This window comes from Eschscholzia californica, unplaced genomic scaffold, assembly GCF_041429995.1.
Source record: "Eschscholzia californica isolate CP2 unplaced genomic scaffold, dmEscCali1.0.p SCAF_1, whole genome shotgun sequence".
In the NCBI taxonomy this organism is placed as follows: Eukaryota; Viridiplantae; Streptophyta; class Magnoliopsida; order Ranunculales; family Papaveraceae; genus Eschscholzia; species Eschscholzia californica.
Genome location: NW_028238198.1, coordinates 68,299,124 through 68,312,923, shown reverse-complemented (window position 1 = coordinate 68,312,923; position 13,800 = coordinate 68,299,124). Strand labels below are relative to the sequence as shown.

The following is a 13,800-nucleotide window of genomic DNA, read 5'->3' as shown; positions in this document are numbered from 1 at the left end:
ATTCATTGTTTTCTCTGGATGTAAAGTACATGTACTTTACGCGTACTTTTTTCACAAAACAGTTGCCGTTTATAGTTCAATAAATGTTCCAAAAATTATATGTAATTTATTGCACATTATACATATTTTTTCACATAACAGTGTCCTTGTGATTCGAACTAACGTTATGTTTGTCTTCTAACACATGATGAAGTTTAACAAACAGTATGCATAATTTATTCCATTATACATGTCGTTTCTAGTAAATTGTTTGTTTTGTTAACAAATGTATATGTTTTCTTTTTGCAGTTTTGTTGTTACTTATGGAATTTGCTACTGAAGTTGGTCATTTGTTTCCTGGTGGTGCAAAATCATTTGGATATGCTCTTCGACAATATAGTGTAAATGTTGTTTGTCCTGCTCAAGACTACATATGCTCTTCGACAATATAGTGTAAACGATTTTTTGGTAACAGAATGTAAACGATGTGTAATGTAAAAGAAATTATGTGTTATGTAATAGAAAGTATGTGTAATTTACCGAACAAGACCCAAATACATTTGATAAATTACGTTGTATACTTGACTAATGATGGTTTATTCGTCATAAATAATACATAATTTACGTATTTGTTTCATAATTTGTATTCGATTTGTATTTATGTATGAGTAAAAACGAAAACAAATGCTACTTTAATGTTCCCAGAAAAATATACTATTTCCAAAACTGAAAGTTAAGTGAGAGAAAGTGATATATATGTTTTGTATAATAACCCCCAAATCACGCTAAATTGATCCTAGATTGATTCAGATAATAGGAAAGAGAAAATTTGATTTCCAAATCTGTTTAGAGGAGAGAGAAATTATGATTTGTTTCTATCTTTTTTTTCTAATAAATCTCCATATTTTTGGCTAATAAATCTCCATATTAAATCTGTAAAGAAGAGAGAGAAAATTGATTTGGGAAAGTTTAGATTTTGTTTCTAAACAGATTATAGAAGAGAGAGGAATTTTCGTGAGAATCTAACCGTTTTTTCCTAAATTTATCCTAAAATCAAGGTACATTAAACCGATTGAAATCCCAAATGAAGTAGGTTTAGAGAGAGAAAGTGTCTTTATGAAGATTGGTATCCAATCTGTTTCGGCTGAATAAAGATCCCCCACAAATCACGCCCACGGGTTTTGGGAAAGTTTCCTAAAACCCTCGTAAATTCAAAAAACCCGGGGTTTTTTGATTTGGGATACATTTGGTATTACCCAATAAATTAGCCATACTTTATACCCTTCTTGTAAAAGGACCAAAAATCCATAATCTAAGAAGAATGGTCTATAGACCTATTATCAAATTAATTTTGGTCTATATACCCATGGACTCTTTATTTATTTGATGTTTCAATTAAACAAAAACATTAGTTCAACAAAAAAAAAAAATTAAACAAAAACATTTGAAAAAGGGGGAAGGGAGTGGCCCTAAATATAAGTGGAACAAAATTAATTGAGTTAATTCTTATTTGGCCCCCTACTTTGTGACCAGCTTCCTATTTGGTCCTCTTTTTTCTGTAAATTTAAATATGGCCCCCTTTTGTTAACACCGTCAGTTAACTTTAGTGGTTAACTCTTTTATTTCCATTATTGCCCTTGTAATAAAAGAGATTTTTGAAATTCAGATTTGGCCCCCTTTTGTTATGGGTCAATTCAAAAAAAATCAATCATTTTGGACAAAATTAAGGGGCCAGAATAGAATTCAATCTAAAAACACTTAAGATACCTTATCTTTCCCTCTCTCTCATCCACATCATCAAAACGAGACACCTCATCATCTTCTCCGATGAAGGTCGTCGGCCGGCCAATATTTCGGGCGACCTTCAAACTCAAAAAACAAAAAAAAAAAATCTCTCTCTTCTTCTCTCCTTTCTTTTCTTTCTCTTCTTTCTTCTCTCCTTTCTTTTCTTTCTCTTCTTTCTTCTCTCTCTCTCTCTCTCTCTCTCTCTCTCTCTCTCTCTATCTCCGGCGAAGGGGAGTTCCCCTTCGTCGGAGGGTCTGGTTTTCCAGACCTTCAAGGTCTAAAAACCAGACCTTCAAGAGGTCTGGCGACCAGACCTCGTCTGGATCTGGAAATTCAGATCCGGACGATCTAGATTTCCAGATCCAGACGAGGTCTGGTCGCCAGACCTCTTGAAGGTCTAGTCGATCAGACCTTCCCGGTCTGGAAAACCAGGCTCTTCGACGAAGGGGAACTCCCCTTCCTTCGTCGGAGATAGATAGAAATAGAGAGAGAGAGTATAGAGAGAGAATAGAGAGAGAGAGAGAGAAAAGAAATGAGAAGAAGAGAGTAGAGAGAGAATATTTTTTTTTTAGGTTGAAGGTGGCCGGAAATATTTGCCGGCCGGCGACCTTCATCGGAGACGATGATGAGGTGTCTGGTTTCGATGATGTGGATGAGAGAGAGGGAAGGATGAGGTATCTTAAGTGTTTTTAGATTGAATTCTATTTTGGCCCCTTGATTTTGTCCAAAATGATTGATTTTTTTTTTTTAATTGACCCATATCAAAAGAGGGTCAAATCTCAATTTCCAAAATCTTTTTTATTACAAAGGAAATAATGGAAACAAAAGAGTTAACCACTAAAGTTAACTGACAGTGTTAACAAAATGGGGCCATATTTGAATTTACAAAAAAAAAGGAGGCCAAATAAGAAGCTGGTCACTAAATAGGGGGCCAAATAGGAATTAACTCAAAATTTATTTGATGGTTCAATTAAACAAAATTTTCGTCTCATATCACTAGTTTTATGTAGCTTAACCCTATTGGCCTATTCGGAAGAGAACAAATATGAGAATTCAACAACTAATATTGACTTTTGCTTATGTTTGATTGTCTAAGAGAACCCTTTGATAGAAAAAGAGTTAATTCCTATTTGCCCCCTACTTTGTGACCAGCTTCTTTCTTGACTCCCTATTTCTTGTAAATTCAAATTTGGCCATTTTTTAAGATAAATTCCTTAATTACCCCTCCTACAAATTATATGTTTCAAAATAAAAATAAAAAACCTTCCACCTCACTCTCTCTCCACCTCACCTCTTTCTCTCCACCTTACCTCTCCCTCTCCCCACCTCACCTCTCTCTCTCCCCACCCCCTCTCTCTGTCTTCTCCGACCAGGTTGTCGGCCGGAGAATTTCCCGACCGACGACCTGGAAAGATAAAAAAAATCACACACTCTCTCTCTCTAGGAACTCCGGCGAAGGGAAAGAAACAGACCGAAACTGCGGCGAAGGGAAACCCCTTCGCCGGAGTTTCTTAAGAGAGAGAGTGAATTTTTTTTTGTCTTTCAAGGTCGCCGGCCGGCAACCTGGTCGGAGAAGACAAAGAGAGGTAAGGTGGGGAGAGAGAGGTAAGGTGGGGAGAGAGAGGTAAGGTGGAGAGAGAAAGAGGTGAGGTGGAGAGAGAGCGAGGAGAGGTGGGGGGAGGTGAGGTGGAGGGTTTTTATTTTTATTTTGAAACATATAATTTGTAAGAGGGGTAATTAAGGAATTTATCTTTAAAAAGGGGGTCAAATTTGAATTTACAAGAAATAGGAGGCCAAGAAGGAAGTTGGTCACAAAGTAGGGGCCCAAACAGGAATTAACTCATAGAAAAATATCGACGAAAATATCCCATAAACACTCTTCCTTCCGAGTTGACGTGTGAGTGCGGAGACTACTCTTTACTGAGATGGTCGAACGTGTTGTTTATGTTGGTGACATGCTTGATACGATTCAAAACGAGTAACAAGTCCAGGGTCGTGATGAGAATTCCAGGCCCCGTGCGAAATTTGACTGTAGGCTTTTCGAACAACAAAAAACTACAAACAAAATCGAACAAAATACAAAATAATATTTTTAAGAAAACTGTAGATGAATCCAAATTTCATTATATAACGTATACCAGTATATAGATGAAAATTATAGATGAATCTAAATGCATTTTGAAGAAAATAGTCGTAGGAAAGAAGTCTATCTTTTGATATCCTTTTTATAAGAGATTTGGGAACGGAAGATACTTTTTATTCTATCTGAAATTATACTTATAACTATATTTAATATAATGAAGTTTTTAAATTTTCGTAAAATGTTGGACCCTAACATATATATTATATTTACCTATTCTTGGAATTTTACCAAAAAAGGTTAAGATTTCCAGTTGCTCAAAATCACATTTGATAATACAATAGTTAAGAAAAACGGTAACGGAGCAAAAATAAAAGTTAATTTAAAGATATTACTCCTGATCTCATAGAGCCAAAAAGGAATGAAACAAAAAATACGCATGACGGGGGGAGCATGAGACTCGAACTTGCGTCCCCTGGTTGGGAACTCGCGAGGCTTACCGGCTGAACTGGTAGACACCCTATGTTAAAAAAATGTGTCCGTATAGACACCCTATGTTAAAAAAATGTGTCCGTAAAAATAATATATTAATTTGGCTTGAGCCTTTTTAGTAGTGGGAGGCCAGTGCGGGCGTCCTGCCCGCACCCCTACTGCATATATAGCATATAAAGAAAGTTATGAGCATTGAACATGTCCATAATATCAGATTTGTTTCAAAAATGAAAGTGTGAATCTGAAACAGCTGGAGTTCCTATAAGGTGGGGCGTGGACCCTAAGCTAACCTAAAGCCATAAAGGTGCCCAAGTTGAAATGACATCCCAAATAAAGTCCCTCTAAGGGAAGATATAAGAAAGACCCCATGAAAACTACTCCATCAACCATGTATATGTCTAGTGTGGATCACTTGTGGGACCAAATAAACTTTGAAAACTATAATTTCTTACTCCTTGATAAACTTGTGGGACCAAAAAAAACTTTGAAAACTATAATTTGTTACTCCTTGATCAAATCCTTTTTGCCTTTTGGGGAAAAAATTCACAAAATATCAAATTTTACAAGTAAGAGTTATGAAAAAAAAAATTATGGTTAACGTTTAGGCATTTATTTAAACAATAATGTTGGGAGGGAAAATTGTTGATTATGATATTCCTATATTATAGACAATTAATTCTAATATATTTGAAACTGGGAATAATAACATAGAAATCTAGATTTAGAATCAATCCGACAAAAACATGAGGAAGTGATAAATGGAATCATACCAAAACAACAAAGTTAACCAAGAAAATAGATAAGTCCATGAATACAAAGAATCAAAGTTGACACTCAAAGGCCTCATCACTATCTAGTTTGACAAAGACACTTGAACAAAAGGCAAGGAAAGGCTCTAGTTAAAACACCAAAAGGATTATCAGCCTGCATTGTCAAAAAGATGTGATTGCAAATCTATGTCTCACCAATAATCAAGAGTGTTTGCTACCAAATGTTCAACTACTCTCATTTTCTCACTTTTTCTCCTTTTACAAATATATACATATCTTTTCGAAGTTAATATCTTTTATTTGGGATGGTACTGATATATAAGTTCATTCACTGATAGATTAAGTCAGATGTTTTTTATAAGCAATGGAATGTAATTTGCATGATATGTGTCTCACAGTAACATCATGACGACAGAATGAAGACATAAATTTTGATGAAACAATATAAAAATTTCAACTGCTTTAATAAATAAAACAAGAACATAAAATATAAAACTAATGAATTTCGCTTTCGCAAAGAAAGTTCCCCGTTTTTAGGTGGGAGAGAGAGAACTCTTTCAAATTTTGGTTTGAATACTAGAAAGAAACAAACAAAAAGAATAGAAACTTACTTCCACTTAGTAGTTAATATAAAGGGTCCCTAAAAACAAATCTATATATACAAACAATAATTGATATTTACACCCAATCTTCACTAATTCATCTTTTTATCTCTTTACTTGTTTTCTTTTATAAAATAGTAAAAGAACAAAATAAACAAGAAGACAAGAAAACTAAATCTAATTTCATTTGATTAAACTTCAAGTGCTTTTATATCTCTATCAGAATGACTAATATTCCCATTTGTCCCTTCAATTTCTCTATTATTCTCTTTCACCCCCTTTAAAATTCCAAATTTCCTTAAAACTCCTTCTCCCCAATCAGGCAAATTTAATACCATAAAAGTCCCTATTCCACCAATTAAACCATAAGCAATTGAGTAAGTTAATGGCATCAAAATCAAAGTAATAAAAGCTGGAATTGCTTGTTTCATATCATTCCATTCAATCTCAACCACTGATCTCATCATCAAAACACCGACCAAAATCAACGGTGGTCCTACGGCCCAAGCTGGAATTGAAGCAAGTAACGGAGTAAAAAAGAAAGCTAAGAAGAAATAAACGGCAACGGTTATCGCCGTTAATCCAGTTCGACCACCTTCCCTAATTCCGGTTGACGATTCAATAAATGTAGTAACGGGAGATGTACCTAACAATGACCCCACAACAATTGATGCCGCGTCAGACATAAATGCAAAATATTGACCCTCAAAATCTCCATTAATATCAGTAAAACCAGCAAATCTTGCCATTGAATAGAGTGTACCCGTGGTGTCAAGTATATCTACATATAAAAACGTTACTAATGCTTCCCAAAAATTCCCTTTGTTCATACCTTTAAAACTTAATGCCCCTGCCGTTTTTCCAATCTTGTGTACATCTACTACCTTCTTAAAATATCGGTAAGCCGAGTCACCCGCATCCGTGTTCGGAAAAACGGTGACTCTGGTATTACGAAACCACGAAATGGCCGTTACAAACACAATACCATATATCATTGCTCCTTTAACGTTTTTCACTAAGCAATAAGCGATAATAATGAATCCGACGATACCTAACCAAAATGTCGGACTTTGCATACGACCGTGCAAACAGAGAATCTCGCCCGATGCGCTACCACCTTGTAACAGTGTAACGGTACCATTAACTGCCGTTATAACAGGTGCTAAGGAAGCACGTGCGTCTCTTGGGCAGCCACCTAAAGTCACGAGAGTTGATGAGCTGTAACCGATTAAACCGATTCCTTGATTATTCTGTAACCCGATAAAAGCTAAGAAAAGACCGATTCCAGCGGAAGAAGAGATTCGGACGGGTTTAGGAACGAGTTTAGCGAGTTTAGCTCGTAACCCGACAGCGGAAATAACAAGGAAAATTAAACCTTCAATAAAAACGGCAGTTAACGCCGTTTTATAAGGGACGTTACCTGAACCGTGAAATCCGACGACTGTATAAGCAAAATAAGCGTTAGTTCCCATACCAGGTGCTAAAGCTAACGGCAAATTAGCTAGGGTTCCCATTATTAAACAACCTATGAGAGAGGCAGCCACGGTTGCTACTATCAAATCTTTTCGAGTTCTTTCTAAACAAGCCGAGTAACCCGGGTTGACTGGGGGAAACTTGCATGAATCGTCCGGGTTAATGATTCTGAGTTGTGAACCGGTTGAAGTAGTACCGGAACAGTTTGATAAAGGGATAGTTGAGATGGAACATAAGGGTATACAATCGGAGACGGAACAAGGGCCGCCGGAGTCGGTGAGGATACTGGCGTTGACGGCGAGAATATAAGCCATGGTTAAGAAAGTTGCTGTGCCGGCACGGAGTTCAGTTGTGAAAGTTGATTTGCGTTCGGCTAGTTTGAAATGTTTACCGACTCGGGTAGTGGCGATGAACGAGTTGATACGATTCGTTAGGGAGGGTTTTGGGGGAACAGGAGGAGTTTCCATGGTTGGTGAGGAGAGTGTATGTAGTCTAGAGAGTAGAGAGAGAGTAGAGAGAGAGAGAGAGAGAGAGAGAGAGAGAGAGAGAGGAAGGTGGGGGGGAGAGGGTTTTCCTTTCCCCTTTGAAGTCTCTACTTTTGGGATATTTTATAGAGAGAGAAAGTGAAGAGTGTTTCCATACGGGACTGATGAGAAGGGTAGGCGGAGAATGCTGTTTTAGCACGGGACTAAATATGGTGCGCCAACAACTGTCAACTCATTTCATAAGTTGAATCCCGAAAATTTTGGGAAAATCACGGTCAAAGCCTTGGCAAATATGTCCAATTCAAAAAAAAAAGATGTCCAAAGTTGAGCAAAATAAGTAGTAATCATTTGAGTATCTTAACTGATTATGGTCTATTTGCATTAATACTTTTTTAGTTTTAGTTGATTTACATCAAAGAGATTTTATGTTAGCCGTTGAATGTGATATTTATTGAACTCTCAATGGGTGTTTTATTATGCAACTGTGATACACATCCCGACACGTAACCCCGCCGAGTATACACGTCACTCCGCCGGGTTCGTGCCGGGATGAGGATCATTTTCCTTTATTATGAACTATTTCTTTTAGTTCTGAAGTCTAATGATTATTATTAAAATCGAGCAACAGTAACTAGAATGGTCCTATACATAACTTTCAACTTCGTTATGGTATATGTATCAGCGTACAAATGTCTTCTATTACACATTCTTCTTGACATAGTAAATCATACTCTTGTAGTAATGGAAAGGTCGTAAACACAATTGATAGATAGTCAGTACATGGTATGTGATTAGACATGTTCCCCATGCCACAGATGAAAATCATGCCGTTATATGAGTTTGAGTACAATACCTAAAGGACTGTTAATGTTTAAAGTATGTGAGTGAAAATGAGTCAAATTGAATTGAATTTGTCGTATTTCCAAAAATAAATAAATTGAATTTGTGTTTTAACGAAGAACTCTCTACATAAGCATCTTGTATATTTTCTATCACCATTGAAATCTTTCTATAAAATAATTAACACTATTGTTATTAAGATGATATTGGAAAATCTATATAATAAAGAAAAAGTGATGACTGAGACAAACATCATTTTTTAATAAAGAATATTGTTTAGCCGCTCTTCCCTAAATTTACAATGTAGTCTTTTTTAAAAATAAAGTAACTTATTTAATAAAAAAAACATTACAAGAATTTAGGAAATAAAACAACCTAAATTTACAATGTATCTTTTTTATTAAAAAGTTTGCACCGGTATAGTAAAATAGTCCTTTTTTAATTAACCTATTTAATAAAAGATAAAAAATTTACAATGTATCTCTCTTTTCTCAAAAAAAGTTTCATATGTGGCTTTAGTACTCATATTGATCTTGCACAGATATAAAGTTTGCGTTTCTAAATTTCATTTTTCTATCTAGATTTGGTTAGGGTAAAAAAAGAAATTGAAATCTTTTATACTTATATTTGTTTGATGGTTGTTGATTGTTTGTTGTTTCTACAGTAAATGCAAATGGAGGCTCTTGGAGATCAAGCTTATGAGTATTATGAAGAGAAAAAAACTACAAGTTCTTGGATATTGAAAAAGTTATGTAAAAGAATTAAAACTGTATGCGGTTTTCTTATTTTCTTAAGGTACCATGATTGATGTATTACATTTGATTTATCTAAGACTCAATTTATATATTCTTTCTTAATGTAAAAGAATTTGTTACAAGATTGTTGGTTTATCTTGATATTAGTAGTAGAAAAATGATTTATACAACTGCCCGTGCCCTAGGGCACGGGTTATACCCTAGTTACTAATAAAACCTTTAATCTCATTAGCCTAATTTAGTTATTTATTGAATTGTCAGTGTGGTTCGAACCCTTAACATTTAAAGTGGAAGACTAAACCTCTTACGATTCTAACCAAAGGTTGTTGGCGCATTAACCTAAGTTACTCTCGAGTTTCAGGAATCTAAAGTGAAATAATAAAAATGAGATTTTTAAAGGTGCCCCCAGGGGTGGCCCATGAGCAAAGCCACCAAAGCGGTCGCTTTGGGCCCCAAATAATCAAGGGCCTCATGTTTCCTATTTCGCATGTAAGTTTCGAAAAACTAATTATACTTTAAACCAATTTCAAACATAATTTAAGGCGTAATTTAGTGGTAAAGAGTTTATATCTTGGAGAAAAGGTCAAGGGTTTGATTCCTACCTTTTGCATTGTTTAAATTTTATTTAATTTTTTTCTTATATCCATTGTATGAGGCTCCAATTTTTAATTTCGCTTGGGGCCTCCGATATACTTGGGCCGGCCCTGGGTGCCCCTAGTGTTAGAGGCGCCTCCTTCACTGGTAAATTATTCTTTAGTTTTACTTAGAGGGATGCGCCTTTCACAATCTCAAGGGGCATACTTAAAATTACCCAAATGAAACACGAAACTGGCAAGTGTTCAAACGTCAATTTGTTGACATACTTGCATGAGGGCACCTTCTCATGTGAAGGGTTTACAAACGGAGTGATGTCTTGACGTATAACATCCCTACTGAAAAATTTATTTTAGAAATTCTAAAAATATGGATGCTACTATATGCAACTTCAGTTTTGCTAAGGACAACTATTAGACAAAAATAACTAAATAAAACTAACAAAAATATTGTCCTAAATTGCTAAACAACACCAACACCAAAAATCAAGTATAACCGAATTTCTCCTCCATTCTATACACAACTCTACAAAAATTATTAAACAAAATAACTAAATAAAATTAATTGAATTTCGTCTTAAATTGGTAAACCCAACACTAAAAGAAAAAAAAAATCAAATATAATCGATTTTTTTTCTCAAAATTCAAATTTCTATTACCATAATTAATTATTCATAAATAAAATTTATTCGAACATTAAACTAAGAAGTTAACCAAATATTAACCAATAACAAAAATATATATTTTCAAAAAAAAAATCCAACGGATATTGTTCAACAAAAAAAATCCAACGGATATATTTTCAACAAAAAAAAATCGATATTCATAAAATCATACTACATAAAATCACTATGTATATTTTTAAGCTTAGTTTAAACCTTAATAATGTATATTTCATAAAATCATGCTACTTTTATAAAAATAATATATACTTTTTAAAAACCTATAACACAATTGTTTTTTAGATAATACTAATACAACCAATTTTATTTTTGTTTAATAATTTAATAAAGGAAAAAAATTGTGTCTATTAAATAATTTTGGATAGTTAACATAGTTGTATTTAGCAATCTAAGATTCAAAAAGTTATTTGCTAGATAAAACCAATAAATTGACCTCTGGTGTTGTTTAGCAATTTAATAGAAAATAAATGGTTTTGTCTAGCAAATAGCTTTATGAAGCAATTATGCAGCTTCATTTAGCATTTGTCAAAAATATAAATATATGAAGAGTAACAATTTATCATGTACTCTTAGAAACCGGCAACCGGCAACCGCCAACCCTCCCTTGTGCAAGAACATCTCCAATGCAGAACTTAAAATAAAAATTTAATTGATATATGTTTAAAGTCTCAATTGAGAATTTCTTTCTTAGATTGCACCATGTGATGCAGGGGCACCCGGCGTGGAGACTATTTCCATGACCGGACCCGGTCATGGACCAACCGGCCAGAGAGAGTAGATTTAGAAAGTCCTTATTTTAGTATGAGTATTAATTAATTTAGGTTTAGGAATTATGCTATTTTAATATTTCCAATAATTGGAAAGGTCCAGATTTGAGTCCAGTTATTTAGGCAGTTGCAGTATTTAATTATTTAGGAAGTCTAATTCAAGTCTATCTAGGAAAGTCCAGAATCCTATAAAAGGATATCTAGTTTGTCTATTATTTTCAGATTGAAGAGAAAACCCCTTTGAAGTTTAATAAAGTTTAGTATTTTCGAGTTATTTCATCTTTATTTTATCGTTCTTGTTAAGTTTATTCGTCTTCTTTAATTCCGCTGCGTTTCTACATCATGTGGTATCCAGAGCCACCAAAATTTTGGGCTAATGATTCTGGAAATTTTTTTCCAGACCAGTTAAATCCATATCAATCGTATTCTATTCGTCAAGATGATTATATTCAATCAGATTATACTCATCAAGAGATAACGAATCAATGCTCATGTTCATCATGTTTATATGTGAATAACGACTCGTACAATTATCATTGGAATCCGGGAGAAATCGCACGAGAAAATCATCCACAACCATCTCCTCGTCAATACCAACCGTCACCACCTCCGTACTCTAATCATTCACCACCGCCAAATTCACCACCGTATTCATCATCACCGTCACCAACCCCACCATTGTCTTATACAACTTCACATCCATATTACTCCTATATAACACCTCCGTCCTCATATACACCACCCTCGTACTCTTATACACCACCTCCGTCCTCGTATACACCACCACCGTACTCACAACCATATTCACCATATTCTTCGTCCTCGTATTCACCATCACCTCCATCTTCTTATACACCACCACCATATTCACAACCTCTTATACCATCTTCGACACCGCTGATGGAACAACAACAACAACAACAATACGTTCTTCAACCGTATTCATCACCTATTTTATCATTCCATCAGGAAAAAGAAAAAGAAGAGTATGAAGAAGTTGAAGAAGATGTTCACGAAGAAGTTGACGAAGAAGATGAATCTTTCTTAGAAGAAGAAGAAGAAGAAGAAGAAGAAGCGTACGGCGAAGTTGAAGCTGAAGGTAATTACACAATTACTTCATCAGTACCTAACAAAGGTGAATTCTTTTTGGCTGATGTTAACACTCAGTTGAAAAACAAAGACATCACTACCAAGGACAAAGTTGATACAATCTCTAGGGTCTTCACCACTACTACAATTGATGTACCTGCGCCTGGTCTCAAGACAATTTTGAACTTTGTCGATTCGGATCAAAAGTCTGGCAACCTCACCGAACTCATGGCTGGAGTGAACTTCTCCCATGCTGATCTCTTTGCTTCTGTACCTCTGAACGACAACGGTGACAACATCAATCACTTCTTAAATCCTCTTACTTATAATAAATCCTATCATAGAACTACTCTTAAACAACTTCTTAATTGTTCTCATGCATTGAAGAGTAGTACTAACGATAGTGAAATTTGGAGAATTGAAGAAACTCCTGCCTCTTCTTCACGAGGTTCTTCTTTTGTTGTTAGATGTGAAGCTGGACGAATTACTCAACAAGAATTCATGGAGATGGCTTGGCAAACAATTGTTTCTTCGCCCGAAGCGGCAAAAGAGAAGAAGCAACAGATCGTAGAGTCGGAACATCTGATGAAGGCTCTTCTGGAGCAGAAGTATGGGCTAGCTCGTCTTAACTTTGCTACAACGGGAATTGATAACACACGTCTTCTAGAAGCTGCTGAGAAGCTCATTCAATGGCACCGGAAGGCGTTGGGTGAATCAACTGGTTCAATATTGGGGACTGATTTGGAAGATTTGATACAATGCGCTAGGGACTACAAAAAGAAATTCAATGATTCTTTTGTGTTGATTGGGCATTCGGTGCTTGATTTTGTACAAGATCAAAGATCTGGTGACACTGGCAAGGTTGGGGCAGTCATGAGAATAATAAAACTGTTGAATATTGAGAAAACTAACTTGACCCAACCACATAATAACAAGCCATTGCTTACACACGAGAAGATGATGGCCTTGTGTGTGATATGTGGGGATTTCTTTAATTTGTACAAGGAAGATAAACGAGTTGATTACCCCCGAAACCACTCGAGTGGTGTTGAGATACCTAGTTTGGAAGATTTTGTAACAAGACTGAAAGAAGACCAAAAGGAGATTTCTTTAGCAAAGGATATCTGGCGAGAGATTATTAACGACGAATCACACTTCGATAGTAGAATCACACTTTGGTTACGACGAATTCTAAGTGAATACAAAATCGACCCTAAGCTTCCATACACGGATTTGTCAACTTTAGTTCGTCGACAACATGATATGTTAACTCGGGGATTTCATAAGTTGCCATATTATGATAGAATTATATTCTATAAACTTCATGAAGATGAACGTGGGAAAGTATATTTTGGGTTTCATATCAATACTACACGTTTCCACCTCGAAATCATAATTGAAGTTCGT

At 35.3% G+C, this 13,800-nt stretch overlaps 1 protein-coding gene across 1 annotated transcript; it reads right to left on the bottom strand.

The window, feature by feature from the left end:
- Nucleotides 1-5,703: 5,703 nt before the first annotated feature.
- Nucleotides 5,704-7,877, bottom strand: AZG1 (AZA-guanine resistant1). The gene has a single exon (XM_086655006.1). It carries the CDS (start codon nt 7,646-7,648, stop codon nt 5,900-5,902), a length of 1,749 nt encoding a protein of 582 aa, XP_086511132.1. The 5' UTR covers nt 7,649-7,877; the 3' UTR covers nt 5,704-5,899.
- Between the last annotated feature and the right edge of the window lie 5,923 nt (nt 7,878-13,800).

What these genes read in the sequence shown, in the direction of transcription:
- AZG1 (XM_086655006.1), bottom strand. Translation starts at nt 7,648, where the DNA reads ATGGAAACTCCTCCTGTTCCCCCAAAACCCTCCCTAACGAATCGTATC.